General features: G+C 46.6%; 1 protein-coding gene across 2 annotated transcripts in view; it reads left to right on the top strand.

Annotated features, from left to right (window-relative positions):
* LOC119646264 (unconventional myosin-IXb) overlaps nucleotides 1–14,016 on the top strand; it is a 208,577-nt gene that overhangs the window by 159,779 nt on the left and 34,782 nt on the right. For both annotated transcript variants that reach the window (XM_038046667.1, XM_038046668.1), the window contains 3 exons: nucleotides 760–1,019; nucleotides 1,088–1,169; nucleotides 10,311–10,558. In XM_038046667.1, coding sequence (XP_037902595.1) covers nucleotides 760–1,019; nucleotides 1,088–1,169; nucleotides 10,311–10,558 — 590 coding nt within the window. The remainder of the gene's footprint in view (nucleotides 1–759; nucleotides 1,020–1,087; nucleotides 1,170–10,310; nucleotides 10,559–14,016) is intronic.

Raw genomic sequence — 14,016 nt, 5'->3', positions numbered from 1 at the left:
CTCCCTTTCCTTTATTCAGCTCCTCCACGCTGGTACATGCCGTCGCGTTTTGACCGAATCCAAGGCGCCTAATGCCACATTTTAGTGCCACCTGCTTTGTAAGATGACGTATAACCCAGCCTATTCTTGCTCTGTCTGCAACCACAAGTTTGAGTGCTGCCTCCACTGGCAGGGGAATGGTGGTGGTTTATGTCCCACTGTAGGATTTTCTTATCGTTTAAACCGCTGAATTTTGGAGTCCGATACGGCCGAACTCCTTTGCAAAGGGCCCGCATACCTTGTTATTTGTGGCGATCTCGACTATATCGTTGCAGACTACAAGGATCTCCGTCTTGCGTGACCTTATAAGGGCTTCCTGTTCTAAGGAGTTTCCAATTTGGCTCAAGAATTTGTCTGCGGTTACTTTTTTGAATTTCTCAAGTTAAACGCAAAGTTTGCCATATGCAATATAAGGGATAATGGCAGCCGCATTAGGTGAGGCCGCATCATAAAAGAAAAAGGATTTTCTTGAAATTCCGCCTCAACAATAAACAGCAATCTGTGTCCATGTTTCCATTTGGGCCCCAATTTCTGGTTTATTTTTGGATATTAGAACGACAAACCACTCCAGATCAAATTTTCCTTACCTGCACATTTTAGGTTTGAGAGTTATTTTAACGCTGCTTTTTATTGTAGTTTCACAATTCCTTCTTCTCACTTTATAGCAACAACTTTCTATATGAACAGCGTTTTATCATTTCAATCCTTCTCTCATTACAGACGCCTCATCATCGAACGAAGCAGTTCATTTACAGCAACGCCTCAAAAGTCTCAGCACAGAATTGGTCACCCTGCGGAATAGGTTACACGTAGGGCAAGCGGCAACAGGCACAGGAACTACCTCTAATGCTGGAATAACACCACCCACTTGTGGGACACTTGGTGGTCATGCTATGAGTGGTTCTAATTTTAGCAATGGGAATAATATTCAAGGTGTCTCCAGTACAAATCCAATGAAATTGGAGAGCCCAACAAATAAGGTATGTCTTTCAATTGGATTTTTAACACTACTCAAAATGGGGTTCTAATTTTCAATTGTTTATTTCAGAGTAACCCTCCGCCTATAATTTCACCAAGAAACACATCTATACCACACCCATTGCCACATCATGCAAATGCTATTAACGCAGGTAAGAGCTTACCTACACACATACGTTATTTATTAAAAAGAAGAAGAAGAAAAAATATACCCCCCTTGGACGAAAGAGAAATGAGAAATATTTGATGTTAAATTTGCTCCTAATCCATTATTAGTTTAGGTTGCCCTCATGACAAATATATTATAGATCCATCGATCCAACCTCGAAAGTCTATAAGGGCAATATCTATGGTATGGCAAGACGCCAGCCTTTAGCGCCTTACCACCTTCACCCCACTGTTATCCAATATTCGCAAAATTTCGCTCATCACTATTAACCAGAGCACCGGAGAGGTGGCACCTGAATGCTCCCTATATATCCAGGGTATCCTGCGTGAGGGGTTTGTCAGTCCCTGTCAGATTGTCGTTCCTCATTTCCTCTAATAGTTCGTTTGCACCGTCGATTGGATCCAGGTCGTCGTCCGGCTTTGCAGAGCGGAACACTTCCACCTTTGCTTTCCTGACTTCGAATCACACTTTATGGTCTACTTTCTTCAATGCCTCTAGGTACTCTGCGTTTATATGGAGCAGGAAAGGCTAGCTGTTCGTCTGGAGAACCTTTCCCATGATAACTAACAATAGTCCATGGGAATCCTGGGGTTTTGAAGGTGCAGAGATTGGAAGAGTTTGTCCTTATCCTTGTGGATCTTCGGCAACCAGATGCGAGCTTTATGCCCTCCTAGGTATGCTTGATCCTAGGGGCGCACGCACTGAGAAAGTGAGAAATGGTCCTCGCAACCAACACCACGAACCACCTGAGAGGAATCAAAGCATGGAATGGATTCCGTGTGTTCACATTTGGCGTGCAGGAGATGCTCAGCGACCATTTCCAACAGCCTGGTCTCAACGTTGGTCCACACTTCTGATGTTAGTTTGCCGCTAGTGGAATTACCATCCGCAAACGCCACACGTAAGTAGCTCCTGCCCATATTGCTGCAGGGTTTCACAGTTCATGGCTCTTCGGCTGGCTGTTGCTACTTACTTTTCTCCAGAAGTTGCTTATTATTCGAGCTCTTGCTCACTCTGTGTCGCTTGTGTTTTTGTTCAACCTTGTATTGAGTTACCGAATGAACCTGACGCTTCGCGGGCGCTTCTTTGGAGCATCTCCGGTTCCACAAAGGTTTTCAGTCTCGACAAAAATACCCACTTCGGCCCAGTTTGAAGGAGTCCTCCTTTCGCTTCAGGTCAAGGACTGTGACCACGACGGATCATCGTGAGCCATTGAAGCGGCCTTTAGTGTCCAATGCCAAACTTCCAGCATTCCATTGAAAAGAAAAGAGAAGAGTAGACTCAAATTGCATTCCCTGGTCCGTGATGGTTACGACTGGTACACCAAAGCGCGGAATCCACTCTCGACCTAGGGTCTCGCCACATGATAGTTTCATAATGTCAGTCAGGGGTATTCCTTCAGGCCACCGGGTAGACCTGACGATAATCGTGAGGCAATACTTGTATCCATGCGAGTCTTACAAAGAGCCAATGATGTCGAGGTGGAAGGTGTTGAAGCGCTTGGGCGACCTACCCGCCTGCTTCCTTTCTTACGTGCTTGTTGATTTTGCACTTTTGGCATGCGATGCATTGTGTGGTCCAAGAATTTATGTCCCTGTTTCTGGACGGCCGGAATTATTTTCCAATGTGATTAACCGGTTTGTTGTCCTGATGCCTAGGCGCGCAAAATCGTGCATTGAATGAAATACTTCTCTGCGAAAATAGGCCGGAATAAATCGCCTAGGTCCCTTGTCTGAGGCTTCGCACAGTAAATAGGGATTTGAGCCGAGAATAGGAAACTCCTTGAACTTCTAATTGGAGTTTGCCTTCAGGTGCTGAATCTCTGTGTTGTCTTTCTGCGCCTCGACAATTGCGGTACAATTGACCGTGACGGGACTGTGACCTCCGAGTTTCGAGACAAAGTGTCTGCAACGAGGTTGTCTTTTCCAGACACGTGTCGGATGTCAGAAATAAACTGGATGATGAACCTCAGTTGCCAAGGGGATGCTTTGTCGGGCTTTTGTTTAAACGTGAAAGTAAGGGCTTGTGGTCCGTGAAGACTGCTATCGGCCTGACCTCAAGGGAGAAACGGAAGTATTTGATGGAGAGGTACTCGGCGATTAGTTCACGATCGTAGGCGCTGTAGCTACGTTGAGCTGGGTTGAGTTGTTTTGAAAAGAAGCTCGACGGTTGCCAGGTTTGATTCACCCGTTGGTGAAGGGCGGCGCTGAATCGCTTTGGTATGTCTTGGAGAGCGACAGGGATTTGATGATAAGTCTGGGCTTGATCCAAGGTCGTGAAAATACGGCAGTTTGTCAGCGAATGCGCGAAATTACGGATGAGTAGTCTGCGCGTTCAGACGCCTGCAATCTCCGCATGACCTTCAATTACCTTTTGGCTTAGGGACCAAAAGAAGTGGAGATGACCAACAGCAGTTAGAAGGTCTGCAAATAACTTGTTTCATTAAATCATCGAACTTTTTCCTTTCAACAGCTAGTTTTTGGGTTCATAAATGATGCACCTTTGAGAAGATTGGGGAGCCGGTAGAGTTGATGTGATGCTGGACATCGGGTTAAGCACGACGAGAGAAACTACTTTCCGTAGTGATGTTGCGGTATTTTCTGAGGAGTGTGCGAATGCGATGGTAGGCAACGTCCTCGAAAATAATGGAAAGAGTGTCGTCTGCGCAGGTGGAAATTTCCCCTGATGACTTTAAAGAGGTTGCAGAGTCTATATATGCCTTATTATGCAGGTCTACCAACAGCCCATAGTCACAGGTAGTCCTAGCCTAATGTCCGCCAAAACCAATCACCACGAAAACGTCCGACGCAGTCCGAGACTCACATCTACCTGCCTGTAGCCATAAGTACGGATAGAAGAAGAGTTCGCAGCAGTCAGTCGCAAGCTCTGCGGAGTCAACGTGTCGACCAGAAAGCAGCGTCTGCTCCGAGAGTCGAATATTGTAAGACGACCTAGTACTGCGCTTCGGGCAGGCGTCGCCGAGGCACCGAGCGAGCATAGTGTTGTTGTTTGCATCCGGTGGTACATTTAGTAGCTTGAAGTACGAATTTACGGTAGTACTAGCAAATTGTCGAGGTCAGTGGGGGTCGCGGCGTGTGACTACCCGAACAGCCTTTTCGGGAAGAAGACCTCGACCTTGGCTGCGATCGAGATCTACCTCCCGAACGCAAAGTACCTACCGTTGCCGTAAGTTTTGGGACTGGGTCCACCAGTGTCGTTACCATTTCCTTCAGGTCTTTCACCGCCGTGGCGGTCTGGTCTAGAAGGCGGAATATTTGCGCGCCGGCATCGTGCCAACCCACCAGCCGCGGCAGTGACAGTCAGTGCGGTGGCGGCAGTACAGTTCATCGGTAGAGGCGAATTCACCACTGCAATGCGGTCGTGGTTCATGCCTCCGATGTGTCGCCACTCTGTTATATTCCTCAACAATCGCCTGGTATTTAGCGAGGTCTTTTTCAACCCTCTTGTCGATAGTACAACAGTACCGGCCCCCTTATTTTTCGTAATCTTGCTCAGAATATGCATAGCCTTCTGATGCTAGTTCTTGAGCAGGACTTTAGTGGACCTTCGCTTCTTAGCCGGTTTCCAGTGACGGACGTTCCTGTCGGTTTTTGCTTTTGAGGGATCCACCATTACTATGTCCGGTACTCGCTACACCCAGTTTGATGGCAGTAGATTTCAAGCTGCAAATCACTACGTCTGCCACTTCGCTCCGGGAGGTTCCTGCGGTTGGTTTCACCACAGCCGTGCTACGACTGGCACCGATTGTACTGCTCCGACCATTACCGTCTCTTGTCTGAATGCCAACAGCTCGTCCTCCTATGATGCGTCTGGAATCTCCACCTCTTCTTCACTAACCGGCTTTGTTATTATTATTTTTCTAATTGAGTTCATGTACTGGTCTCATGAGAGTAGTCTGGGAAGAATGTGCACCCTGGCTAGTCCGGCCACTAGGTTGAAGATCTTATTTGAAACTAAAGCTACTCATGGTATTCAGAATTCACATACTAAAGCCCAAACTCCCCATTGGCCACCCAGCCCAGGACGTGTGCTGTTCCATCTTGACCTGGGATCATATTGGCACCTTCTGCAGTGCAGTGAGGACGATCCCCGGTCTGTTGCTTCGCTTCATCCCCTGGTCAGATGCACTTGACCCTAACACATGACCAGCCGGCAAACAGATCCGCATCATTGAGATGGGCCCACCCCCAGTGGGGCCCTCACTTTTGGCCCGTCCAAAGACGGTTTCCAGCGACCACCGCGAGGAAGTCGTGTGAGGACTTGCCAGTTTATGCAACTTTGACCTGAAGCATAATCAGACCAGACCGCCCCTTTAGTTAGTTACTTTAGTTCGCTGGGGGGAGCCGCAACTCCGAGCACTCAGGCCATTGTTAGGTCCATTGTACTATCCCCGTAAGTTGTCTATTCAATGGCTTCCCGCCTACGGTGTTCGCAGGCTCCAGAGGCAGAGAGTGTGCAGATTCTTCATTCAAGAAAACCTTGCCAAGGTGTCTTCGTCTGAGATCTGATGATGCCGGGCAGCTGCATAAAAAGTGCAGGGCCGTCTCCTCCTCCTCCTCACATTGGCTGCACACAGCCGAAACCACTATCCCAATCTTTTCCACATGGTAGTTTAAGGGGCAGTGTCCCGTCAAAAGCCCTACTAGGGTTTTCATGTCCCACTTCTTAAGGGAGAACAAAAATGCCGCTCTAGTGGCCCTAGGCTCCCTTCACAAGGATTTTCGCTTGCCGGCAAGAGTCCAAATTTCTCCACTCGGTTGCGTGAATCTTTGCAATTTCACCCTTCAGAGTAGACTTGACAGTAGATGGTCGGATTCCAAGAGCTGGTTCTGGCTCCACCATTGTGGATCCAGACCCTCGTTGAGCCAGTCTGTCAGCCTCCTCATTACCGGCAATGTTAGAGTGCCCCGGGACCCACATCAGGAATGTTTCGTTCAATCGGCAGCACCTCATGACAACTCCACACCAACTGGCTTGATATGTTGTTGGCATTTAGTGCTGATAATGCCGCCCGACTGTCGGAACAGATTCGAATGGTGCGACTCCTCCATTTTTGACGCAGACATTGTTCTGCTGCCAATGAAATGGCATATATCGCCGCCTAGAATATGGTCGTCATTTTTCCGAAAGGTCAGGCCAGTTCTATAATCGGATTTTCCGAGAACACCCCTCCGCCCGATCCATCCTCCATGACTGACCCGTCGGTGAAGATTATTAGGTCTGTAATCTGAAAAGACTCATGGCCACTTGTCGACCATTCTTCTCTTTCGGTGATTACGACAGTGTATGTCTTTCCAAAGACGAATCTGGAAACCATATGATCGGTCGGCATCAGGGCTACCGGATGTTTTTCAAGGAATTTCCAGATAGACGCATGCCCGTTTGATTGGCCGCCTTTCCACGCCCCAATGGTATCGAGCCTATATGTGTCGTTGGCCGCTTTCCGTTTCACCTCCAAGTGAATGGGGGGTAAATTTAGGATAGCTTCAAGTGCCGCAGTCGGCGTAGTACTCATTGCTCCAGTAATACTTAGGCAACCAAGTCTCTGAATCTGCGTTGGCAGCTTCCTGCTGTTAGCAAAGTTCAGTCTTGGCCACCAGACGATGCATGCATACATCAAAATGGGTTTTATTATGGATGCATACATCCAGTATATCCGTTTAGGTGAAAGTCCCCAAGTATTACCTATCGCATTCCTACAGCACCAGAGCAGTCTGCAGGATTTCTGATATTGTTCCTGGATATCATGCTTCCACGTTAACTTGCAGTCGAAATGTACTCCTAAGTAGTTGACTGTTTGTGCCAGCTGGATTTCCGCCCCTGCTAAGGTGGGTAGCGTATAGCTGCCCCACCTCACGTTCCTAGCGAACATAACTAGTCCAGTCTTCCTAGGGTTCACCGTGAGTCCATTGGGGAGGCACCAGCTGTGGATTACATGCAGAGTTGCATTCAAGCGGTCACGTACTGTGTCCGCAAACTTGCCGGTAATTATTACGGCTAGGTCGTCCACAAATGCTTGCGCGAAGACTTTTTTGTCCTCCACCAGCCACAGCAGGGTATCCATCACCAAGAGCCATAACAGTGGAGAGAGAACCCCTCCCTGTGGGCAGCCCCTGAGACATCCAGCTTCAATAGACTTTTGGCCGACCGATATGTGGATTTTTCTCCACTCTAGCATGTGAAGGATCCGACTGATTAGCAGCGGTTCGATTCCATACTGTCCTGCCGCATCACAAAGTGTCGCGAATGAGGCATAATTGAAGGCACCTTCGATGTCCATGAATGCGCCTAAGGCGTATTCTTTTTCGGACATCGCCTTTTCAATTTTTGCCGTAAGTTCATGGAGTGCTGTCTCCGTGGATTTGTCTTTCTGGTAGGCGTGTTGCCTATGGTGAAGTGGCCACTTAGGAATGTGTGTACTCCTTATGAACCGATCTACTAGTCTTTCTAGTCCTTTTAGCAGAAAGGACGTTAGGCTGATCGGTCGAAAGCTTTTTGCGTCTGTGTAGGTGGGTTTTCCTGGTTTGGGAATGAACAACACCTTCACCTCCCGCCATTTAATTGGAATATAAGCGTGTGCTAGGCATGCACGATATATATTCCGAATGTGTAGACCCAGGGCATCCATTCCTTCTATTACTAGCGTAGGGATGATGCCATCCGGACCTGCAGACTTGTATCTATGGAACGAGTTAAATGCCCATTTCACTCGCTCCAGTGATACTATTTTGCATGCCAGATTCCAGTCTCTCGGTTGAGGGCTGTATGGACCTGTTGGCCCCGAGAGTAGATTTTGGATGCTGCCGTTTCTTCATCGCTTTCTGGGTACTTCCTTTTCTGTAAACATAAATAACCCAGTTTCTGGTTACGTTCTTTGACCAGAATCCGCTTCAGCTTTGAGGTTCCCTCAAAAGAGTTAGTCTCTTCACAAAAGCGTATCCAAGATGATCGTTTAGCCGATCTTATGCTCTTCTTTAGAGCTTTCTATGCCTCTTTATAGCGATTCCAGCTAGTGCTTGATTCGCCCTTCAGAGCACGATTAAGGAGCATCCTTGTCGTTCTCCTCTGTTTTGCCAAATCCTAGTTCCACCATGGTGTTTTACCCTTCTTTGGCATCTTGAGTGGACAGCTTTCTTCGAATGCTTCTCTCATGCTAGTTGTGATCATCTGGGTTGTCTTCTCAATTCCAGCAATGGATTTGATGCGCTTCCCAGGGATCGTGACTCGGGTGCTCAATTTTATTTGATACGTCACCCAATCTGTCTTCCTCGGATTCCGAAATGGAGTCGGTGAAGGTGGATCCATGCCCATAACGAAATCAATGCGTCTGTGATCCGAGAGTGTGATATCGTTTGATACTCTCCACTCTCCGATCAGAGCCGCGATGTCAGGAGATGCCACCGTGATGTCGATGACCTCTCGCGTGACCACGTTGAAGAAAGTGGGTTTATTACCCACATTTAGGATCTGCAAATCGGTTCCCACTAGATACTCCAGTAGCCTCGATCCTCTTGCATTGATGTTCGAACTTCCCCAGCATATGTGGTGAGCGTTGACATCACATCCTGCTATTACCCCCATGCCTCGACTTTTGGCATATTGGATAGCTCTGATGAATGTTCCACTGGGAACGTCTTCTGCGCCGTAGGGGAAATATGCAGGTCACCATAGTATCTCTTTATCTCCCTGTTGACTTTTTATGGTTAGCTTAACCGATGTGATGTTGCCATCACATAGGTCGTTAACCAGGTTAGCCTGGAAGTCTTTGGAGACTACCATGCCGGTGCGGGGTTGATCGCTTCCATTGGCATACAATAGGTCAACATGTTGGAAGTTTAGGCCCCTGACTGCCCCACCAACAACCCACGGTTCTTGTATGAGGTATATAAATGTCTTGCAGCTATTGATCCGACCGCCCCTACTGTGTTAGTAAGTTTTTCAGTAATAAATTCCATTCAAGCACCCAAAGTTATTCTGTCAATGCAAAAAAGTACAAGTGGAATCCAACTTGACTCATTGGTTAACTATAAACAAACTACCTCATTCGATATTTCAGCTCCGTTGACTAAGAAACCAACAAAGATAAAAGAAAAGCCCGAACAAAGTGTCAATTAGGTTTATGGGAATTTCTTGGCCCAGTTGAAAAGATATAAATCTTTATATGCATGTAGGTGTCTTTTCGGTCCCCGCCCCAACGAGACCTGTCCATTTTTGGCTATAATTACAGATATAAATTTTGCATAGTTATTTTTACATCCTTCGGTAGAAGCCATGATTAGTCACATTTGAAGCTAATTACCATAATTTCTTCAGATATATCCATCTATTGAATACATACTTAGCGATATCATAAAAATAGGCCAACGATTCAAATGGAAATTTAGTACGCTTCCATATCTTTTTCATTTTATCGGCACCATCTCTATGAAAGATACACCGAAAGATACATAATTTCAACTGTAGGCTTTTTTTCACCTGCAAAATTAAAAATTCACAAATTGGTTATTATCTAAAAATCGAACGGTTGAAAAGTTCGTTTTGGTAGTGGTCGCTGCCAAAGCGATGTTAATTAGCGAATCCAATGGAAAATGTCAACACCACTCTGAATGTGATGAATGCGAATTTAGTGTTAGCGTTAAGTATTTTGCAATATATAAAATTAATCAACCAATAATGGTAACATAGAGGTAGCCTTCGATTCGTACCAGTTAAGTACGAGTTTTTAAAAATGGTATGGCTCTCGTCGTGGACAGATACTCCGCTAGCGTTAAAATATCGCATAGGACTCGATTATTTCGGTACGGTTACTGGTTTTAATCATTGTTTTTAAGTATCTTTTTGATAATCGAGGTTTCAGTGAAAAGTGATGAAGATGTACAGTAGTTTCCAAAGGTTGAGGTCCTTTGCTGACTCATTCCTACCCCGGAAAGCCGTTGAATTCGTTGTCAATTCTTACATAAAAATGCCTTTATCTACTATCTACATCTATCTTTCCCTGTGCTTAAATGAAATCCTTATTCTTAGTGAAGATTGTGAAAATTATGTGACCTTAGACTAAATATTACAATCTAGACTGTGACAAATTCTTGGTTTTTCTTTGCAGATGTTCCTACTTGTACAGAAACAATCTCACAATGCTCACCAGGAATTCTAGATATACCTCATAAGCATACAGTTATATCACACACTGCTGGATCAGTTAATATTATAAGTGCAACATCGAAAAAGACTGAAAATGGAAAGCAACGAAAACCATCAGAAATTGATGACCTTATTCACCTGCCAGGACCTCTCACGGAGGACGCTGTTATGAGAGCACTTCAAGCGAGATTCAATGAGAACAAATACTTTGTAAGTAGATAAGATACCTTTTCAGGTTTTGTGTATTATTATTATTATTATTGTGTTAAGGGAAAGTCGCACCGCGTCCTTGAAGAACTATTGTGCCCCTTTTACTGGTTATAGTGTACCTGTTGATCATAGTATCTCAAGCAGGCCAGTAACCGTTAGGAACTTTAGTATGTTCCCCACTTCCAGAAGTTTCAGCTTTGCATCTGGTATTAAGTGTTCTCCCAGATGTATCGACCTACTTTGCACAAGTGCCGGACACTGTCCCAGGACGTGTATAGAGGTTTCGTCCTCCTCCTCACAGAACCTGCAGGCAGTGTCCGTAGATATCCCTAGCTTCCCTAGGTGGTAGTTCAGCCGACAATGACCAGTGAGAATTCCCACTATGATTCGAAGGTTCTTTTTGGTGAGGTTTAAGCAATCCTTTGTGCGCATGGGTTCGTATCCCCCAATAAGCACCCTGGACTGCTCCATCCCTGGTAGGCCCGCCCAATATAGTTCCCTCAACCGTTTCTCTTCGTTTCTTAGATTCATAGCCATGAAAGGGTTCTGGCCCGTGTAAAGGCATCACTGCACCCTTCTTGGCTAGTTCATCCGCTGCCTCATTGCCTTCCAGCCCAGCATGGCCTGGAACCCAAAGTATCCAGACCTTGTTGGACGAGCCGAGTGTATTCAGTCTCTCAAGGCATTCCCATACCAGTTTAGAGTTGACCTGGTTGGACCTAAGTGCCTTGATCGCTGCTTGGCTATCGGTGAGAATAGCTATGTTCTGCCCCTTGTAGTTCCTTTGCCGATTAAAGGGGGCACATTTGTCTATGGCGTAAATTTCCGCCTGGAATATGCTAGTGTACCTGCCCATTGGACCAATGACACCGGCACCCGCTCCCTCTGCTGTGAGGGATCCGTCAGTGTACCAAGTAATCAGTTGCTGGTTTAAGCCGTATGTGGCAGCCACGCTCTCCCAGTTTGCCTTGTTACTCCAACGTGTTTCAAACTTCTTATCGAAGTGAAACCTCGTTGTCATGTTGTCCCTCGGTATCAGTAATTCGGGATACCACCTAGAAAGGATATCAATCTTCCTTCGATTTAGGCAGCTCCCCGCCTCACTCATACTACCGGCCATCCTGAATATTGATCTCCTTGCCTGCATCTGTATGTGCAGATGGAGAGAGGTTAATCCCAGAAGGACCTCCAGGGATGCCGTTGGGCATGTCTCATTGCCCCACTGATACACACGCAAGCCAGCCTTTGGAGCTTATGTAATTCCCTGGCTTGTGTGCTGAGTTGGGTTCTTTCTGCCCAGATTACCGCTCCATAGGTAATCATTGGTCTTACTATTGCAGTATATATCCAAAGTAGTATCTTCGGGCTGCAACCCCATTTTTTTCCTGCTATGGATCTGCAAGTCATCAGAGCCCTCGTGGCTTTCCGACAAGTGTATCCGACATGTGTCTTCCAGAGTAATTTTTGGTCTAGCGTGATTCCCAAATATTTGACCTCTGTTTCTCGTTTCACCTGCATATCATGTAATGTTATGGCTTTCAGGTGATCCAGCTTACGCCTCCTAGTGAATGGTGCTATGGTGGGTTTGGTTGGGTTGATCCGCAGTCCCACCTTCCTGCACCAGGCACTAGTAACCCTTAATCCAGTTTGGATTCTATCACATAGGGTATCTTCATATTTGCCCCTACAGATTAGAACAATGTCGTCCGCGTAGCCCTGGACTTGTATTCCAGTATTAGTTAACACGTCCAGGAGTTCATCCACTACCATACTCCACATCAGCGGCAATAGTACTCCGCCCTGTGGACAGCCTTGAGTGGTGTTCATGATAATAGAATTCGTACCTGTTTGTACCTCTATTTGTCTGCTTTCTAGCATTTTGCCCATCCAGAGTGCCAGGGTGTTTCCCACTCCTTTGCGGCTCAGGGCATCCTGTATCTCTGTGTGCGATGTGTTGTCGAATGCTCCTTCGATATCCAAAAACGCGCACAGTGCAATTTCTTTTGTTTCTATGGCGTCCCGTAGTACCTCTGTCAGCTGATACAGAGCAGTTTCAGTTGACCGTCCTGCCCGGTAAGCGTGTTGGCAGTGATGTAGGGGATTACACTTTAGAACGTTAGTTCTAATATAGTTGTCTATGACCTTCTCCACCGTTTTGAGTACGAACGATGTTAGGCAAATTGGTCTGAAAGATTTAGGGTGAAAAGGATCCTTTTTACCCGCTTTCGGAATAAAGACCACTTTTGCCCGCCTCCATGCCCTTGGTATGTAACCCAGTGCTATGCTCCCCCTTACCAGCCTCAGAAGAGACTCTAAGATAATTCCTAAGCCTCTCTGGATAAGTGCTGGGAAAATGCCATCTGCTCCGGGAGATTTCATTGGTTGAAAGGCTCCCACTGCCCATCTTAGCCTAGCTTCTGAGCATACCTCTTTTGCTGGTTTCCAGCTCTCTTTCCTTCCCCTTTTATTCGTTGTTGGGGTGTCAGGCAGATTATTGTCGCCTGCCGCCGAGGGGTAGGACCCCGGGAAATGAGTTCTGAGAAGCAGGTGTACCCTGTCCTCCTCATTCTCGGTGAATGTCCCATCTTCCTTTTTCAAGCAGACAGAGGATATTCCCCCGTCTTTGGCTACAGCCTTGTACAGCCTGGTTGCTTCTGTGATCTGTTCAATCCCTTCACAGAATTCCCTAAAGCTGTTCCGTTTCGCTTCCCTGATCGCGTTGCTATACGCAGTCAGTGCATTTTTATACCTCCGCCAGTCCCCGGTTCGTTTTGCCCGGTTAAAGAGTTTTCGTACCTCCGTTCTCATTCTGGCTAAGTTCCTGTTCCACCATGGTACATCCCTTGATGACTTGACTGTCTTGGCCGAACAGCTGGCCTCATATGCGTCAATGACGATTGTGTTGAGGTCTTCCACCACCGTTTCTAATTCTAATTCGCTCCTGATGTCACCGCCCCCTTGAAGGTGGGCAATGTTGTTGCTCAGGTGCATTGTGTAGGGTTCCCAATCCGTTCTCTTGGGATTCCTTATTATTCTTTTTGTTTCGGAGTTACCCTCAATGTCGAATATGATTATCCTATGATCAGACATTGAGGGTTCATCCGACACCCTCCAATTCCTGACCATCCCGTTCATTAGGGTATTTCCTAGAGTTATATCTAGTACCTCTTGTCTGGTGCTGGTCACAAATGTTGGAGTGTTCCCTACGTTGTATATTTCTAACTTATTACTAAGAATAAATTCGAGAAGGTACTCACCTCTACGATTAGTGTCACTGCTTCCCCACACTTCGTGGTGGGCGTTGGCATCGCAGCCGAGAAGAAGTGGTAACGCCCTCTCCTCGCAATACTCCGTCAGCTTTGCGACTTGTTCCGGTGAAGCCCGGCTCTCGTCTCCTGGGAAGTATCCCGATGCTACAACTACCTCTCGAGTGCTCCTCCCGGCTTCCAATGAGACTT

Source organism: Hermetia illucens, chromosome 1 (assembly GCF_905115235.1).
Source record: "Hermetia illucens chromosome 1, iHerIll2.2.curated.20191125, whole genome shotgun sequence".
Lineage (NCBI taxonomy): Eukaryota > Metazoa > Arthropoda > Insecta > Diptera > Stratiomyidae > Hermetia > Hermetia illucens.
Note: the sequence above shows the minus strand (reverse complement) of the source record. Positions and strands in the feature narration are given on the sequence as shown.